The sequence below is a fragment of the Tachysurus vachellii genome, chromosome 14, assembly GCF_030014155.1.
Source record: "Tachysurus vachellii isolate PV-2020 chromosome 14, HZAU_Pvac_v1, whole genome shotgun sequence".
NCBI lineage: Eukaryota > Metazoa > Chordata > Actinopteri > Siluriformes > Bagridae > Tachysurus > Tachysurus vachellii.
In genome coordinates this window covers 4,939,155-4,957,439 of record NC_083473.1, presented here as the reverse complement: position 1 = coordinate 4,957,439, position 18,285 = coordinate 4,939,155, and the positions used below count along the sequence as shown (strand labels likewise).

At 37.7% G+C, this 18,285-nt stretch overlaps 1 protein-coding gene across 4 annotated transcripts in view; it reads right to left on the bottom strand.

Moving 5' to 3' along the window:
- The window catches only part of syngap1a (synaptic Ras GTPase activating protein 1a), a 128,576-nt gene that overhangs the window by 69,747 nt on the left and 40,544 nt on the right, over positions 1 to 18,285 (bottom strand). For 3 of the 4 annotated variants that reach the window (XM_060886873.1, XM_060886874.1, XM_060886876.1), the window contains exon 3: positions 10,862 to 10,967. In XM_060886873.1, the coding sequence (XP_060742856.1) occupies positions 10,862 to 10,967 (106 nt within the window). Of the gene's footprint in view, positions 1 to 453; positions 1,966 to 10,861; positions 10,968 to 18,285 lie in introns of those variants that run through there. The other variant, XM_060886877.1, reaches the window with a different exon arrangement.

The following is an 18,285-nucleotide window of genomic DNA, read 5'->3' as shown; positions in this document are numbered from 1 at the left end:
GCAGGACTGATTCTTGTACTCTAGCCAGATAGATTCAGGAAATCTATATAAATGGATTCTAGAAATCTAAGAAGATTGATTTTAGAACCCAAGCAGGATTGATCCTGGAACTCTAGCTGGATTTATTCTTGAAACCTATATGGGTGAATTCTAGAATTCTAGCTTCTGGTTTGGAATTATTCTAGAAATCCATCAGTATTGATTCAAAAACTCAAGCTATATTCATAGTGGAAATTCAGCTGTCATCATAAAATCATCACAGATGATTCATTGCTTCCACGGTGCCCGGTGAGAGCAGCTAGTTCCAGCATAACTGTACCATATACAGTGCCAACATTCTATACCACACTGAGAGAGACGTGCATACCATTTCAACGTCCTTCCAAAATCTACTGTGCTGTTTAATCTGCTTGACTCTGAATATTAATAGAGTACACTGCAATGGTGGCTTACCAAAGAAAGAGGAGGCTTCAGTCTTGCAGGCCTTCTCTTAGATTAGTCCGTCTGTCTCTGTATCTGAGTGCAAGTCTGTGGAGCTTAGAGGGAAAAGTCTACAAAGTGGCAGAAAATGAGTCTTTCCAGACTGCCTCCCTCTTTAAGACATCCATCACAGCTTTCCCTCAGTTCTCTGAATCTTTTAGGCAGGTCAGGTAAGACAGTGGTGTTGGGCCCAACCCAAGTCCGCACAGAGTCCACACCAAAGTCAGTACCACCTCATGGGGTTTGGCATCAGAAATGTCCAGCAGGATCTTCACTGTACAGCCTCAGTGCGCTTTCTTAGATAAAATTATTTCTGAATATACTAAAAATGTTAAGACTGTCTGCATGGAGAGGTAAATTAGGTAGTTTCTCTGGAGAAGGCCTAGCTGGTGTAGTTCACTGTTTATACTGTGCTTGTGTTCTAGTATCATAAGCAATTAAAATAAGTGAGTGCAGCTGATAAAGTATTCATTCACATCAGTAGGCTTGCTATCATCTGCTTTAGGAAAGCGTAAATATTTCATGCAGCATTTAAAGTAAAGATGTTAACCTCAAAAATCTGTTGAAATGAAGTCGAATTAAGTAAAAAAAAAAAGAAATGAAAAAAAAAGAAGAAATTAAATACATAAAAATGAACAACAATCATCCGCTGCAGTGCAATACATGCTGATGTTACGATCTCTCAGGCAGAGCCGTCCTTCTGTCCTTTATCTGTCCCTGTTTCGGCTGCAGGTCCAATCACTGATATTACACTCAGATACACACACCTCCCTCCTCCGGCTCGCGCATCCGTGACTTTTCTTTTTCTTTTCGGCTCCAGGTGCTGTATCGATGTCAAGCTGAACGCTATCATCTTTTTTCCCTTCTTTTTGCTGTTTTTTTGTATCCAATAATCGATTATAGACGTTCAAATATCTAAAATCTAGAATTTCAGTGTCAGAATGTTGGTCATGTTTTTGACTTTTATATTACAGATATTTGTCCCAGTCTCTCCATACGCACAGAATAGTATCGGGTGCGCAACGCGGGGTGCAACATCCTGCAACGCTTATTTTTGCGGATACCGGTATTTAAAGTAATGCATGCTCAATTTTTTTTGGAAACGCGCGCAGGTGAATCGAAAGCAATTGAAGAAAAGGGATGAGGAAGAAGAGGCGCGTGTTTCCCCTGGGCAGAGCCGCGTGCCGACTGCAGCATCCTCCCCGCTGTTTATCGAGAGATGCGCACCGCAGCGTCCTCAGCCTCCAACGCGCACCGACAGCGCACAGCTTCCCCGAACGTCCGTCGCGATCAAATCCGCGAGATCTCGCCTCGAAAATACGTTGGAGCGTGGGTGGGCGCACCGTCGGCACGTCATCACCTCCACCGACTGACGGGTACTAGAAGACGCGCGCGCGGAGCCACACGCACAGCAGCTGCAGCGGCGGCGGCTGCGCTCGCGCAGCTCCAGAGGTGCGGCTTGGAAACACGAGCGCGCGTGTTAAAGCCGTCGTCTTTTCCGAGTTTAATTCTAAGAGGGAGGAAGGTTGGATGAGGAATCCCCTCCCACTACAACACTACACACACACACACACACACACACAGAACTGTTTAACTGCATCCACAATCCACAGCTACAGGAATCTCATTGTGCTGCAACACTTCACACTAATGTGCTGTGATTCTTGTGTTCAAGTGCAAGCGAGTTAACAAGGCAGATTATCTTCCTAACAGATTACATAATGCAAACATAATATAAATACAAAGACACTGGCTTTAGTGGACTTTACTCACAGGACAGGACAAAACTCACAAGACAGCTACTAATACAAACACTAAAGACAAATCCTGCAGCGGAAAAGTAAAACTTTACCCCCAAAGTCCTTGTTGAACAATGTTTGTGTTTATGCAATTCTGTTTTCTGCACAAGTTCATTTCCAGATCAAGCTGATTGCTGAATTAGGCAGAGCGCAGTAATTTACATTAATCGCAGGTCTGTCATTAGAGGAACTCCATCATATAATCGCCAAGATTTTCTTGTGATCATTTACAGTATGATGAGTAATCATTTTAAATATTAGGAAGAAAGAGTAAGCGGTAGAAGATGGATGGATGGATGGATGGATGGATGGAGTGAAATGTTCTAGTTGCTAAAATGGATCTTGCTGTATGACATTGTAAGGACTAGTGTTAGTGTTGTCTTACAGAAGATACTGACCTTAAAAATGACATATCTAGGGACATGTAAGTCTACAAAACTTGAAATGGAATAATAAATTAATAATGTCAATAATAATGACTAATAATGAACTAAAAAAAACTTAAAGCATTCCAGACTACTGAACTAGTGTTTTTAATCAACAGCTAAAACGATTTATTCATGAACATAAGCAGCTGATTATAGGCCATTAATTGAGAGTTCTGCTAATTCATCTTCCTCTTTCTCAGATGAAGGTGTATCTGAGGTCAGCTTGTGACAAACCTTTAATTCTGTATTAACTCACATAAATTAACCTTAATTTTTTAGCTTATACAACGAGGATGGGGAGAAATTCATCGTCTTCATAGCTTGTTAAAAAAAAAGCTCTGGTTTGAAACATACAATAGTTTCATGAATATTCAGTATGGTGTAACATTCTACACTAATCAGTAAAGGCTAAATAATATATATTAACATATCCAATGATTGTGCCATGTTTAGTCCTGTTAACCAATATATATACAATCCCAAAGGAGGTCTTTCTCTCTTTTCTTTTCCTCTTTTTCCTTTCTGTCCTTTTCTCCATAACAACTTCTCTTTAACTTCCTTAGAAACTTGAGAGGAGAAAAATTCACTGTATGTTTGCTCAGTGCTTCATTTCTGACTTTGAATGAAATCTGACTTATTTTAAGATACCGCATGCCTCATTTTGGACTTTAATCATGAATATATTTATTTACATATTTGTTTACCTCTAGCCATATTTTAAAATATGCCAAACAAGATTTTTTACCCAGCTCTCGTGAGAAATGAAACCAATTATCTGTATTTGCAAAGCTAGTCCTGATGGTAGGCTTTGAAACTGGTTTACAGAAAGTCCAGGATGTATCACACATGACAGAATGAAACTGAATCGGTTGAATCAGTTGAGGAATTTGCGCATTGAATAAAAGAAGGATGATATGATACTGAACAAGCTCTGTAGATAAAAGCTTGTGTTTTGGGGTTGTTATTGTTCTGCTATACTTACATCGCATTTTACGAGCTTTTATCGCATGACACACAGCTGGTTGAGAACGCACTGAAAACTGACGAAAAAAGCTTTTAAAGCTTGCTGTGTTCAACACTTGTCCAAACCCACACTTCCAGAAATTAATAACTGGCTACACCACTGTCAGTTGGCACTGTCTCTTTCATACACACACACACACACACACACACACACATACACACACATACACACACACAGAGTCATTGCTCTTCTGTAAATGTGCATGATTGGTCTTTATAAACAGCTGAACTCATGTTTCTTGTTCTGAATCGGGGGTCACTCCCATTTCCATGAAATTACTGCATGGCTGGACTTCATTTAATCAGCAGGGTTTCAGGCTGAAATAAGATGGAAGTGAACAAAAGCAAAGTGGAGTTGACTTCTAACCCGCCCACGTTATGCCAACGCTGACGCTGCTGCTTATTAAAACCAATGTGAAGAGGAAACAAATGGCACAAACACACATACACACATTTCTCATTCACTCTGCCAAGGACAAAAAGCCTTGTTTTAGAAGCACACAGTGATGTTATCAATAATAAAAATCACACAGGTACAATCCATACGGCTTCACAGCGCTCACACTCCTGCTCACAGCGCTGCCAGTGACACTACAGCTCCCCTACTTAGTGCTACGTTAAGGCATGCATTATTATCCTGATGAATCCCCCTAGCTTTTCTTCATGGTATGATCCATAGATTCCCAGAGCAGCTGGTGGAAGCATCCAAATTGCACACAAAGGGGGAAACAGAACCAAGACCTACTGTTTCCATGACAACGCAAGCCTGCAACCTGACAAGTACAACCATAGGAGAAATGAACATGAAGTAGGGGGTAAAAGGAGAGAAGAGATGGAGAACTGATAGATAGATAGATAGATAGATAGATAGATAGATAGATAGATAGATAGATAGATAGATAGATAGATAGATAGATAGATAGATAGATAGATAGTGTTTTCTCTATCTGCCTCCTTTTTCCATCTGCCTCTATATATATATATATAAATATATATATACACAGAAGTAGAGAAAAAGATAATACAGAAATGGAGAAACACATGAAGAAACGGAGGTGCAAAGGGAGAGAGAAAGAGAGAGAGAAAGAGGATAAAATAGATAGAGAGAAAATATGAAGGATATGAGAAGAGAGAACAAATGACAAGGAAGGAGTCAGAGGAGCAGAGAGAGGAATAAGGAATAAGGAAGATATAGATAGATAGATAGATAGATAGATAGATAGATAGATAGATAGATAGATAGATAGATAGACAGACAGACAGACAGACAGACAGACAGATAGATAGATAGATAGATAGATAGATAGATAGATAGATAGATAGATAGATAGATAGATAGATAGATAGATAGATAGATAGATCTATTTAGTTTTTTTGCTTTTTCCTCCTCTATGTACCCCAGTTTCTTATTATTCTTATTTCTCCACTTTCTCCTTCTCTAGTTATCTTGTGCTTTCTTGTTGCTTTCCTTCCATCTCTTTCTCATCCTCCTTCTCTTTTGCCTGCTCACTCTTCCTATGTCCATCCATTTCTCCATATTACTCTCCCACACTTCTCTGTCTTCTTCTGTCTTTCTTTTCTTCTTCTGTACTTTACCTTTTCTCTCTCTCTCTCTCTCTCTCTCTCTCTCTCTCTCTCTCTCTCTCTCTCGCTCTCTCACTCTCTCTCTCTCTCTGACCCTGCTGCCTCTGCTTACAGCATTGCTACAATAGTCTGTAATTATTGCCATGGTTACGGCTGAAGCGTAGATGAGCAGTGACCTCGGAGCTGTTCGCTTCTCCTCCCCTCGTGTTTTTAAATACCTTCATTCTGTACCATTAAAACACTTACATTTCCATCTCTATCCTTCTGTCTTTTCTGCTCCTCATTCCTCCTCTACAGCATAGCCAATCTATTGCCAATATGTCCAAATCTCTCTCTCTCTCTCTCTCTCTCTCTCTCTCTCTCTCTCTCTGTATATGCAGTACTGCAGGTCTTTTTCTCATCAGCTGCTATGTGAGTCCATGGATGCAGTCCCTGCTGCAGCCTCCCAGTCCCACTGCTCTCTCCAGATCTGACCTTGGCTTTGACTCTCCTCTTTTGGCTCAACTCTTAAAACAGCCCTCAGACAATTATAACACATGCTAATTTATTCACTCGCTCTAGTACCTCCGCATCTAGGAGATCTGTGACTCGTAAACGTAGCTTTAGCAAGTGTTATGATAATTAAGCCCCGAAAACAGAAGCAACCTCTGACTAAGCTGAACAACAATTAGACAGTGGAACAAACACACACACTCACACACACAAATGCTTTTTACTTCACACAGTCAAATTGGTCATCATAGTCACTATACCGGTTAATCTGTAATGACGCACATAGCACACATTTTCAGCACGTCTCTGTGGGGTATCTGATACCATCATTAAAGGTGCAGTTTATCTTTTTTTTAAAGTGTTTATAAACCTGTACCTATCACATAATGCCCATATATCTTTAAACACAAAATCACTTTTTATATCATGTGATTATGTCATTTTATATGTGAAAGGGATTGGATCAGTTTCTTCAATTCCAACTCATGTTTACGTATTTTTATTCTTTTCATTAACTCTATTAATCACCATCTCCATTAAAAGGCACAATCAGGGCATTCGTTTCAGCAGAGAAGCTGGAAGGAGAACGTGTCTATATTTTTGTTGGAATTCATCCCACAAAAAATATTAATAATAATAATAATACAACCAATGCTTTCAGTTTGGATGTTTGCAAAAGCAGAACTAAGCAGAAATAATGTCAGGGGAAATTCAACTAATAAGATTACTAGTCTAATTTATATCACATATACACCAGAACCGGTGAGGGACTCCAAATCCTTCAAAAACACACTAAAACTCTCATTAAACCTACAAGAAACATCCTACAACACCTCCCATGTTTATATTCTGTTTCATTTCAACTCCTCATCCAACTGCTTCTATTACACAAGATGTAGATGTGTTTACATGAACCATCTTTTTTAACAATCCTCTATTTTTGCACTATGTACTGTATAATATACAGTATGCACACTGGTTAGCGTTATATTTTGTGTATTTTGTCCTGTAGTGTTTTGTATTGTCTATTTGCTCTGTTTTCTGTCTCACACTTTTTGCACTAGGTTACACACCTTGCACTTTGTGTAGCTAGGACAACTTACACTAAGGTCCTGGAGAAGCATCGTCTCATTTCACTATGTACTGCGTCAGCTATAAATAGTTGAATTAACAATAAAAAGCTTCTTGGTTTGATTTGACTTGACTTGAAATCCCAGGCAGCTCCACTGCCAACAAGCATGGTCACATTCCCCAACATACATCCCAGACTACAAACATGGCCGCCCTGGATTGCCTCTGAACTCGTGTACTGTGGCACATAGTGTTGATGCCCTACATAATGTGTGTAATGTACTGTACATACAGACTAACATCGAGGTCGGCATCAGAGAGTGTCCTTATACAGTACGTACATTACACAAACTCTACCAGGATTCAAACATCTTTGTAAACTAACTCAGTTTGTATGAATGTTACATGGGTTAAAGCTCCTGCAAGCAATTTACCAATACATTTCTTTATATCCATCTGGATCATTGAGGCCCATTGATATTAGGACCTGAAGTAATATGAACAAAAACACTGCTTTTCAACAAACCAGAATAAAAACTGTTCACACATAAAGGTACAAAATAATAATAATAATAATTATTATTATTATTATTATTATTATTATTATTATTATTATTACTATTTCTTCCCCATTGGCAGGTTTAATTAAGCGATCATAACTTTGGCAAGGTTGGGAGAACGGGTGAGCCCTCATATTAGTTTGAAATAAATACAGACAAGTCGCAATCATCAAGGGAAAAAATGCATATCCAAAAAAAAAATACAAAATATAATGACGACTTACTGACAGATCTGAATGTTTGTCAAAACCTGTTATTTTGTCGTTTTGATGATACTGAATGAGATGGGGCGAGCTCAGAAGGCTTTGTTCAACAGATAATGGTTTGTGCGCATGTTAAGGAGGAGCTCAGGTGTCATTTGGGAAAATGGATGGAACCGCAAATGGCAAACAAGTTGTGAAGTACTAATGAATTAAAAGCCTGTAATGCATCAGTGATAATTATGTCTCCTCTGCTCTGTGTGGCTTTGGCTCTGAACAGTGATATGCATGCTGCCTGGCCCATCATTTTGTTTAAACAATCTAAACCAACAAAAGCAATATTGTTTCCTGTGTGAATACAGTCAAAATGTTAATTTAAGTAAAATCACTTAAAAGAGAACATTATTTCCTTATTACTGTAGGAAAGAGGTTGTTTGTCTTAATTAGCTTGCATAAAGAAATGTATTAAAAATCGGGGATGGGCAGATATTCAGATACATGTATTTGAAATATGTATCAAATAGTTGTGCACGATAAGAGGTGGAGAATTGGGTTTCTTCTTGTATGTTCTTGTAATTTGTACCAAGGCTCGTCCTCTGCCAGAAATACTCTGTAGCACAACACAGAAAAGGCATCACCTTCTGATTGGTAACAATTGATGAACAGTGATGAACCTGTTTGTGAACAGTTCATGAACATTACAGCAGCGTCTGTTTGTGAACAGTTCATGAACAGTACAGCAGTGTCTATTTGTGAACAGTTCATGAATAGTAAAGCAGCGTCTATTTGTGAACAGTTCATGAACATTACAGCAGCGTCTGTTTGTGAACAGTTCATGAACATTACAGCAGCGTCTGTTTGTGAACAGTTCATGAACAGTACAGCAGCGTCTATTCATTAACAGTTCATGAATAGTAAAGCAGCGTCTATTTGTGAACAGTTCATGAACAGTACAGCAGCGTCTGTTTGTGAACAGTTCATGAACATTACAGCAGCGTCTGTTTGTGAACAGTTCATGAACAGTACAGCAGTGTCTGTGAACAGTTCATGAACAGTACAGCAGCGTCTATTCATGAACAGTTCATGAATAGTAAAGCAGCGTCTTTTTGTGAACAGTTCATGAACAGTACAGCAGCTTCTGTTTGTGAACAGTTCGTGAACAGTACAGCAGCTTCTGTTTGTGAACAGTTCATGAACAGTACAGCAGCTTCTGTTTGTGAACAGTTCATGAACAGTACAGCAGCTTCTGTTTGTGAACAGTTCATGAACAGTACGGTAGCGTCTATTTGTGAACAGTTCATGAACAGTACAGCAGCTTCTGTTTGTGAACAGTTCGTGAACAGTACAGCAGCATCTATTTGTGAACAGTTCATGAACAGTACAGCAGCTTCTGTTTGTGAACAGTTCGTGAACAGTACAGCAGCGTCTATTTGTGAACAGTTCATGAACAGTACAGCAGCTTCTGTTTGTGAACAGTTCGTGAACAGTACAGCAGCGGCTATTTGTGAACAGTTCATGAACTGTTCACAAATAGACGCTGCTGTACTGTTCACGAACTGTACAGCAGCATTTATTTGTGAACAGTTTGTGAACAGTACAGCAGCGCCTGTTAGCAAACAGTTCATGAACAGTAGCATTTATTTGTGAAAAGTCTGTGAACAGTACAGCAGATTTTGTTGTGAATAGTACATAAAGCAAACAGATTTTTTTCAGTAAACATTAATAGTACAGCAGCATCTGTCTGTGAACAGTCAAAGCACAGAGCATTTATGTTGGTGCACAGTGCAGAACCTTTTAATTGCAAACACTTCATAAAGATTACAGCAGCTTCTGATGCTGAACAGTTCACTTTCTGTTAAAGCAAACAACTCATGAAGAGGACAGAAATTTCTATTTGTGAACAGTCTCTCTAGAGCAAGGTGGTTTCTTTTGTGAACAGTCCATAATGTTTTGCAGTACCTGCTAATTGTTATCAATTTGTAAACATTGGAGCAGCATGAATAAACCAGCAGCTTTTGCTTATGTTCATGAACATCACAGTAGCTTCTGCTTGTGAACCATTTATGATCAGCAAACTAGATTCTGCTTGTGAATAGCTCACGATAATGCCTGTTAAATTCTAGACTTGTCTTATTCCAGATCCGCATGTGTCTAATTGTAGCCATGATTACTGTCAAGTGAGACACCTTAATATTTTGACAAGCTTCTACTGTAACAATGTAATAGCAAGGGAACTGGTTATTAAACATCAATTTTGGAAAGGTTTTAATTATGACATTATGTTCAAACTTGGTGGAGTTTGGGTTATAGAATGAATTGTGAAGAGCTTGACAATGTCTATGTATAAGTAAGAGAAGTGATAGATATCATTTAAATTTGTACTTTTAATTTTGGTTATGATTTATCGTGAAAAGTTTAAGATATAACAAAATATATTTAGATTGTAGTGCAATGAGCATTTTTTGATGATGTAACCGCTTCTAAAATACCTTGGAAACTGTTTCATTTGTAATAAGATGTAAAAAAAAAAATGTAATAAGAAGGGTTTAGGATGTTGTGATGTAATGGCCCTTATTTATGACATAAAAAGTTGGTGACAGGAAAAAGAATTGGTGTTAATTGTTTTGTTAATGACATTATTAATAATGCATTATTAAGGGTAATAATGCATTATTAAGAGTTCTAATTCATTGGGAAGTGATTTGGTTATGACTTACATGTCGGAACCACTTCAGACTATAATATGGTTAGATTTCACTCCATCATTCTTTCATTAAATGAAAGTATATATGTGTGTATAAGTTTGTATGTGTTTAAGCACTGATTATAAAAAAATGTATCTGTGTGCATGTATCTGTGTGCATGTGGTACTGTATGTAAGAGATGTATATGGAAGCAAGTAAAATTTATATATTTTTTATTTTTCTCCAAAGCCTTCCTTCAGAAGAGGTGTGTGTGTGTGTGTGTGTGTGTGTGTGTGTGTGTGTGTGTGTGTGTGTGTGTGTGTGTTTATTTGTGAGTGGGTGATGTATCTGTTTAAGCCTTTAAGAAAGTGAGAAAGTGATACTATATTGTTATACAAGGTGTGTGAGATATAGGTGTGCATGTGCAGAAGGGGGTGAATGTGAGAGGTTTGTGTGTATATTACTTATGTTTTCTGTTTGTGAGGAAGTGAGGTGGTGGTATTGTGTTGGTGTATTTACTGTACGTGTATGTATATGTACCTGATTCGGGGTGGGGTCTGGTATCGGCAGGTACGGAGACAGTCCTGCGGAGCAACTTGGTGCGGTGAGACACAGGGCGCCGATCGCTCATAAGAAGAGGATGAACCTGGAAAACACACCACACACACACACACACACACACCAATCAGCAAGACCTTTTGCATGATACATTTCCCTATTGATTCCATTGCAGTAATTTGGGACCGAAGGCATGTCAGCATTACATGGGAAAATCACGGCCAATCACGGCCGCCACCGACTCAAACCTCCAGCACTCGCTAGCACTCATTTTTGAAGTTTTGTATTCTCTTACATTTAGTTTCTTGCTTTTCCTCTTCAAATCTCTATAAGTTATCCTCACTTTGATTATTTTTATTTTTATTTTTTTTACTTTTGTCCTGCCTTTATTAAACCCTCCTGCGCTGGCATCCAACCCCCAGTTCTCATGTCGTGACACATTCACTCTTCTTCAGTGAGAACCTTATCACAGTCTTGACTATTTTCTGAAATTTCTTTTTCCATGTTCATGCTGGAGGCCATAATAAAAGCCATGCCAGGTGTCTGACATCTAAATTGGACTGAGGTTCTTCTAGGTCAGAGGATAATAATTACAGTCACTTCAATATGATGTGGCTGGTTCACATCTGTGTGAACATGTGATTACCAAATTTATTCACATGGATGAGTATGGGATCCTAATTTTACCTTCACACCTGGAGATAACATTAGTCTCGGGTGATGCAAATGAGATGGACTTATATAGTACAGTTAGATATATACAGTCGAACAGTCGAACTTTATATGGATGGAATGTTGAATGAACGTAGCTGATGCTTCAGTAAAATAGTAACTTTTATTCAAACAGTATTAACCCTTGTATGTTGTTCGTATTTTTGTTACTCAGACAGTGTTGGTGGGTCTTGTGGACCCGCTGCATTTTTGGGTTTTTAATTCAACATAATCAAAAATTTGATGTTAAAATACTCTACAGATGTTTACTTCATCCCAATTGCAAGCAATACAGTATAAACAGCATATATGGTTAATATTTGTCCTTTACCTTTATTACATCACATTTTTTAATTAAAGTGCTACTCGTTTTTATTGCTTTTTAATAAAATGTAATAAAAAAAGAAAAAAAAAGTTATGAGTGGGAAAAAATCAACAAATTTACAAGGAAGCAAAGTTTTTCAAAACTACGGATGTTTATGAGTATGGGTCCCACAGACCTGAACAACATACAAGGGTTAAAAACTCATTGAGATTAAATCTCTCTTACAAGCATGGCCAAGAAGGCAGTAAAAGACACAAGTAAGGACACAACAATAATTAACATATTTAAATAATATTGATAAAAATTAGTAAACTGAAATATAAAATATTAGAAAAACAACCTCCAACACGTCAATGAGGCATTAAATTTAAATCCTTTTCCAGCTTAATAATGTTCTTTGAGTGAAGATTGGATTGTTAATTATTTCTCTACACGTTGAGATTTCGGACTATTAATAATAAGTTTTATTTATATTGTGCCCTTCTACAGCTCAAGGACACAGTACGATCCAAGCTAACAGACAGATGTCACATTGCCCACTTCACAACTTGTCACAATGTCAAACGACTTCAGGTTTCAAGCTCTGATATAAAAACGCAGACTGTTCCTCTAAGTCTTAATTGTAGTGATGCAATACAGGATTACATAACAAAATGCTGTTTCATCCTCTCCTACAACTGCTTTGCACGTACACACACACACACACAAAGTCAGAATGCAACTTTTAAGAGATTAAAATAGTCAGCTGAATACAACGCATCTGTCAGTGTAAAAGGAAGCATCAGGGTTTAACGACATTATACAGCGGCTAATAGTCTAGTGCTCGACATCATATATCAAACTACAGAAACAAGAGGGCTGCAATTATACCTATATATGCAAAATATTTCACTCTTACAGTAATACAGTGCACTGCTGAATTCAGCATATATTACAGTTTGGATATTTTTGTACTGATCGCTAAAATACGTGTGATTTCTGCTGCTAGATAACAGGGCCGTTTAAAAACATTCCCTGCAAACATGTACAACCTTAACATACATGTTTATGTGTCTATGCAAAAAAGATTCATTTATACTTGACCTTCAATTACAGTAAGTAAGTTTTAGTTTCATTTTATTCTTCTATTGTTTCCTTCCCCTTCTTTATACAGTATGTAACACAACTGACACAGTACCCTTGTTTTTTTGTTATGTTTTTTTTTTTTTTTTCAGGAAAAAGATAAATTGCAGATGAGAAATATAAAAAATCACCCACTATTTTCGTGCACAGTTCACTTCGTTGCACATGAAATTTAGTGCTTGTTACATGCAGCCTTAGTAAATCTGGCCCTGAGCTCCTTCTGGCAGTTTAATTGGCACTAGATCCTGATAAACTGGCAAGTCACGATATGTATACAAACCATTCTTTGTGTTTCTGAACACATAAAACGTTAAATATCTAAACATCCATGTCAACCTGTTTCTACTGTACTTAAACTAACGGACTGCAATTCGTTCGTGGAGTTATTTTACAACTTAAGATTGAAGTAATATTTATGCAGGAAAACAATCCATAAGCAACAAAATCTAGTTGTGCTTCTAGTTGTTCTTTTGCATTAATAAAACAGTTCAAACATTGCTTAAATAAAGAGCTCCAAAGTGGAACGTTTTTAACATTTGGTTCAATCGTTTGATTTTCATAGCTCACGAGTTAAGGTTGCACATGGACAGTTTTGAATTCATATCAACAGCCTGCCACTGATGGACCTATGAGCTGTGAAAAGCTCAGCCATTTGTCTGGATTGAAGCCATTTAACTGTTGATGGTAAGATGCTATGCTAAAATGGACACCATATACTGTACAATGTGCTATTGCTAGTTGCTAACAATTTAGTGATCTAAGACTTAATAGCCATTATACTTGAGATGAAGATTTCAGTTAGTAGGTGTACATAGTAAAAGTTGCTTCTCACTATTATGTATCTGGCAATCCATGTGATAGAGCATTCCAACTTTGACTGATTTTTAGATGCCTCAATGCCTCGAAACTCATTTTCTGTTCCTTTCTCTTTGATGACTTTGAATCTGTTGTTGTTCTGAGTCCAACACTGACAGCATGTCAACAATATGGCCATGAGGTCTGTTCCAGGTTTCACAAATACTATGGAGATCCATCTGTAACGGTTCCTGCCTGACATTCAGTACGGACGCTCATGACTTATTACACGTTTAACTTTATTTTCTCCTGGTGTACAGAATTCTGGCTATTATTCACCTCTCATCAAAACCATCATCAAAAAAATGTTTTTAATTCAATTCAATTCAGTTTATTTGTTTAGCAATTTAACAGTTCACATTGTCTCAATGCAGCTTTATAATTATTTAGAATTATAGAAACAGAATTTTAAAAAATGTAAAGTTTAAAGTGAAGTTATTATATATCTCTAAGAATTTTCCCTAATGAACGAGCCGGAAAAGACGGTGGTGAGGAAAAACTCCCTGAGATGATATGAGGAAGAAAGCTTGAAAGGAACCAGAATCAGAAGGGAACCTCATCCTCATTTGGGTGACACTGGACTGGAAATAATATAAATGTACTGTAAGGTCATTTCCGGGTTCATCACAGACCCAACACTAATTCATTTTCACCGAAGAATTCAAACGTTCACTGATGAAGACTATAAAGCCAATAGGTGCGAGACCCCCACAGCAATCCAATGAGTCATGGGCTGTCCAGGCAGATCAATCCCCAGCAGTGTGCACAACAGGTGACGAGACACTTCAACCAAGGGTAGCTCATCAGGATAGACGAAGAAGAAGGAAAAATCAGACTAGGAACTCAGACCTAGTTGAACTCTTTCATTCCTGTTGAAAGAGTCTTTACAACACCCAGCAAGATAATAAGATGTGTGATAAAATTATTTAGTAGTTTATTAGATGTTGAGGTTAACAATCTGAGTGCTCTCTCTTTGCAAATTTATGTATGATTTTGCTTGAGCAGTCTAGGAGTCTTGGACAGAATGTTATTAATAAAGCCTGCTCAGTTGAATATATTCGATCAGCTACCAGATAGTCCTAAGATTGGCCTGATCTGCGAAATCAGCTAGTGTTTGAGGAGAGTTTTCATATTTCTCTCATCATACAAACATTTTAATATTTTACTCTATATTGCATATGTTTAAGCATGAGGTGATCCACTATGTCATTAAATATTGATATATTAGTCAGTGGCAGAGCTTGGGACAAAATGGTAGAGGCAAATAAGTAGTGATCCATAGAGATAGAGGACAAGCTTGTGGAACTCTGAGAGTGATGTCCATTTTTAACTAACCACAACTTCATGGTCCACTGAGCTGGCTGTGAATTAGATGTGAAATGTGGTGAGACAACAGCTCTGTTCCTTAGTGGTAAAGTATACAGTGGTTAGGCCACATTATTCTCATCTTCCTCTGACATGACAGCTTGCAGAGATAAAGTGATAAGAAGCCTCAACTAGCAAAACATGCATACGTTATTTGTTTCTTGTTCTTATTTTAAAATAAATAAATAATAATAACAATAATAACAACAACAACAACAACAACAATAATAATAATAATAATAATAATAATAATAATAATAATAATAATAATAATAATAATAATAATAATAATAATTCTTTTAATAATCGGACCAATTTTCAATTCATACACTAATCACTAGGGGGAGTAACAATCCTCAACAATACAATCTGGTCCTGATTTCACTGGATTTCATGCACGATTTCAGCTTCACAGCTTCATTTGTTTCCCTGAATAGTTTGTACTAAATCAGAATAAAGAAAAATTATGTCTAAAAAGACAACGTGTATTTTTGTCTGGATAAAACTAACAAAATAAATACAATTTATATGAACTAAGGTTTAATATTGTAAACTAAACCTATTAAAGGTTCACAATATCTTATAAATAAAGAAATGTAAATGAATGAATAAATTCTTCAATATTGACTGAGTAAATAAAGTGGTTGACGTGTGGAAAACTACTGACAAACATAATGAGCACCGTTGTAGAAATACAGCATCTGCCAAAATGGCTGATTTCTGCAGCTTGTGTTGTTGATTGAGAAGCTTTGTTTAAATGTTATAATGCGAACTTGTAACTCTATAAGATATCATGCCTGTAGGTTGTGGCATAACACAGTTATTGAGCTCGCTATTGGGACCTCTGGTGTTCAAACATTGCAACTATTTTGCATTCATAATTGTTTAAAAACTGATTTGGAAGATAAATGTGAATGTATATATCCACAATGGATCACAATCAAAAAAAAAAAAAAAAAAAAAAAAAATTCACATCATGCAAATCAGCATTTGATTAATTATAGATATGATGCAGTTGCACTGTTTGAACACCAGAGGTCACGATGTCATGACGTATGGTTACACCACTAGTAACCGCTTTATCCTGATTGGATGGTTCAGGGTTTTTCCCAGGAGCAGTGGGAGCAAGTCCATCACAGGGTACTCAGCACAAATAACTGAACAATTCTGTTCTTTTCAAATCTGCCCTGTCTGATGTGTGACCGACGGCAGTAATTAACCCCCTCACCTTCACAACATTTACTTCCAATTTGCTGATTTCACACCTCTCTACAGTGTCATGTGATAGTTATCAAACTGTAGGGTGAAACATGTCCTCTCTCTGAAACTTGTGAACACAAGAACATTGCTGGAAAAGAGAGAAACCAGTGGCCTTACTGGTGATTAGATTAGATTAGATTAGATTAGATTAGATTAGATTAGATTAGATTAGATTAGATTAGATTAGATTAGATTAGATTAGATTCAACTTTACTGTCATTGTGCAAGGTACATGTACAGAGCCAATGAAATGCAGTTAGCATCTAACCAGAAGTGCATAGATAGCTTATTTACAAGTGGCAGTGTAATAAATAAGGGTATGAGTTTATACAGAAGGTGTAGTAATATGTACATGTAACTGAATAAGGGTATATATAGTGTGGTTTTTATATAAGTATGATACAGTATGGGGGGGGCACGGTGACTTAGTGGTTAGCACGTTCGCTTCACACCTCCAGGGTTGGGGGTTCGATTCCCGCCTCCGCCTTGTGTGTGTGGAGTTTGCATGTTCTCCCCGTGCCTCGGGGGTTTCCTCCGGGTACTCCGGTTTCCTCCCCCGGTCCAAAGACATGCATGGTAGGTTGATTGGCATCTCTGGAAAATTGTCTGTAGTGTGTGATTGCGTGGGTGAATGAGAGTGTGTGTGTGCCCTGCGCTGGGTTGGCACTCCGTCCAGGGTGTATCCTGCCTTGATGCCCGATGACGCCTGAGATAGACACAGGCTCCCCGTGACCCGAGGTAGTTCGGATAAGCGGTAGAAAATGAGTGATGAGTGAGAGTGATACAGTATGAAGTGGTATGACAGGTATAGCTGTACAAAAGGAATGTCATTATGAATATATACATCTATATATGTATACACAGAATAAACAGAATAAATATGAATGGACATACAGAAGTGTAATGATAGTTTTTGGGGAGTGCAAGGATGCATGGTTTTAAAGTGGTGCCAAATAGTACAAAACACAGAAGAAAAGTGATGCTGGTTGATAAAGCTTTCTTCCTGAATCCACATCTCCAATTACTACATGGAAAATTCTCAAGGTTAGACAAGACGAGACAAGGACAAAGGCTTTGGAAAACTATGCGTTGGTGGCTGATTATCCTAAGAATATGTTTGATGATTCTGGCCTGTTGTTGGTGTTATTAAAGGGGCTTCTCTGGTTTTAGTTATGAACCACTTCATCAGGTTCAGCACATCAGACCATCTCCATTTTTGCATCAGGATCCAACAGGATCTCATGTGGCTTTTGATTCACTAATAGCTTTCTTCTCAAACTGGACAAGTTAAGGCTCTGGTTGTTTTATGAATAGATTTTTCTCATCTGAACTGTAGATCTCTCCACAGATATAACCCACACAATCCTGAAGCTTTTATAAGAATTCTGCGAAAATCAAATTCCACGGAGAACCTGCAAACTTACTTCATCTGAAAGGTCATCTCCTTAAAGGACAGAAAGAAATCCAGTGAAATGTTTACTCAGCATCTGGTAGAGTAGCCAGAAGTACAGCCAATAATCGATTTTTGTAGCAAGGCTAAACATATGAGATGGAGAACATTAAAAAGCCATAAATCCTGACAGGACAAACAGAACGTCTTATGAAACAATGAGTCCCAATTATGTCAAAAGATGTAGTAATGAGACGTACACTGATGCCTGTATGAAGGTATAATTCTCTGAATTCTAGTGACAGTTTTCTTCGGATCTGAGGGTGATCTCAGCCAGTGCTGTAGGGGATACGACGAGAATCGACAGAACAAATGAAT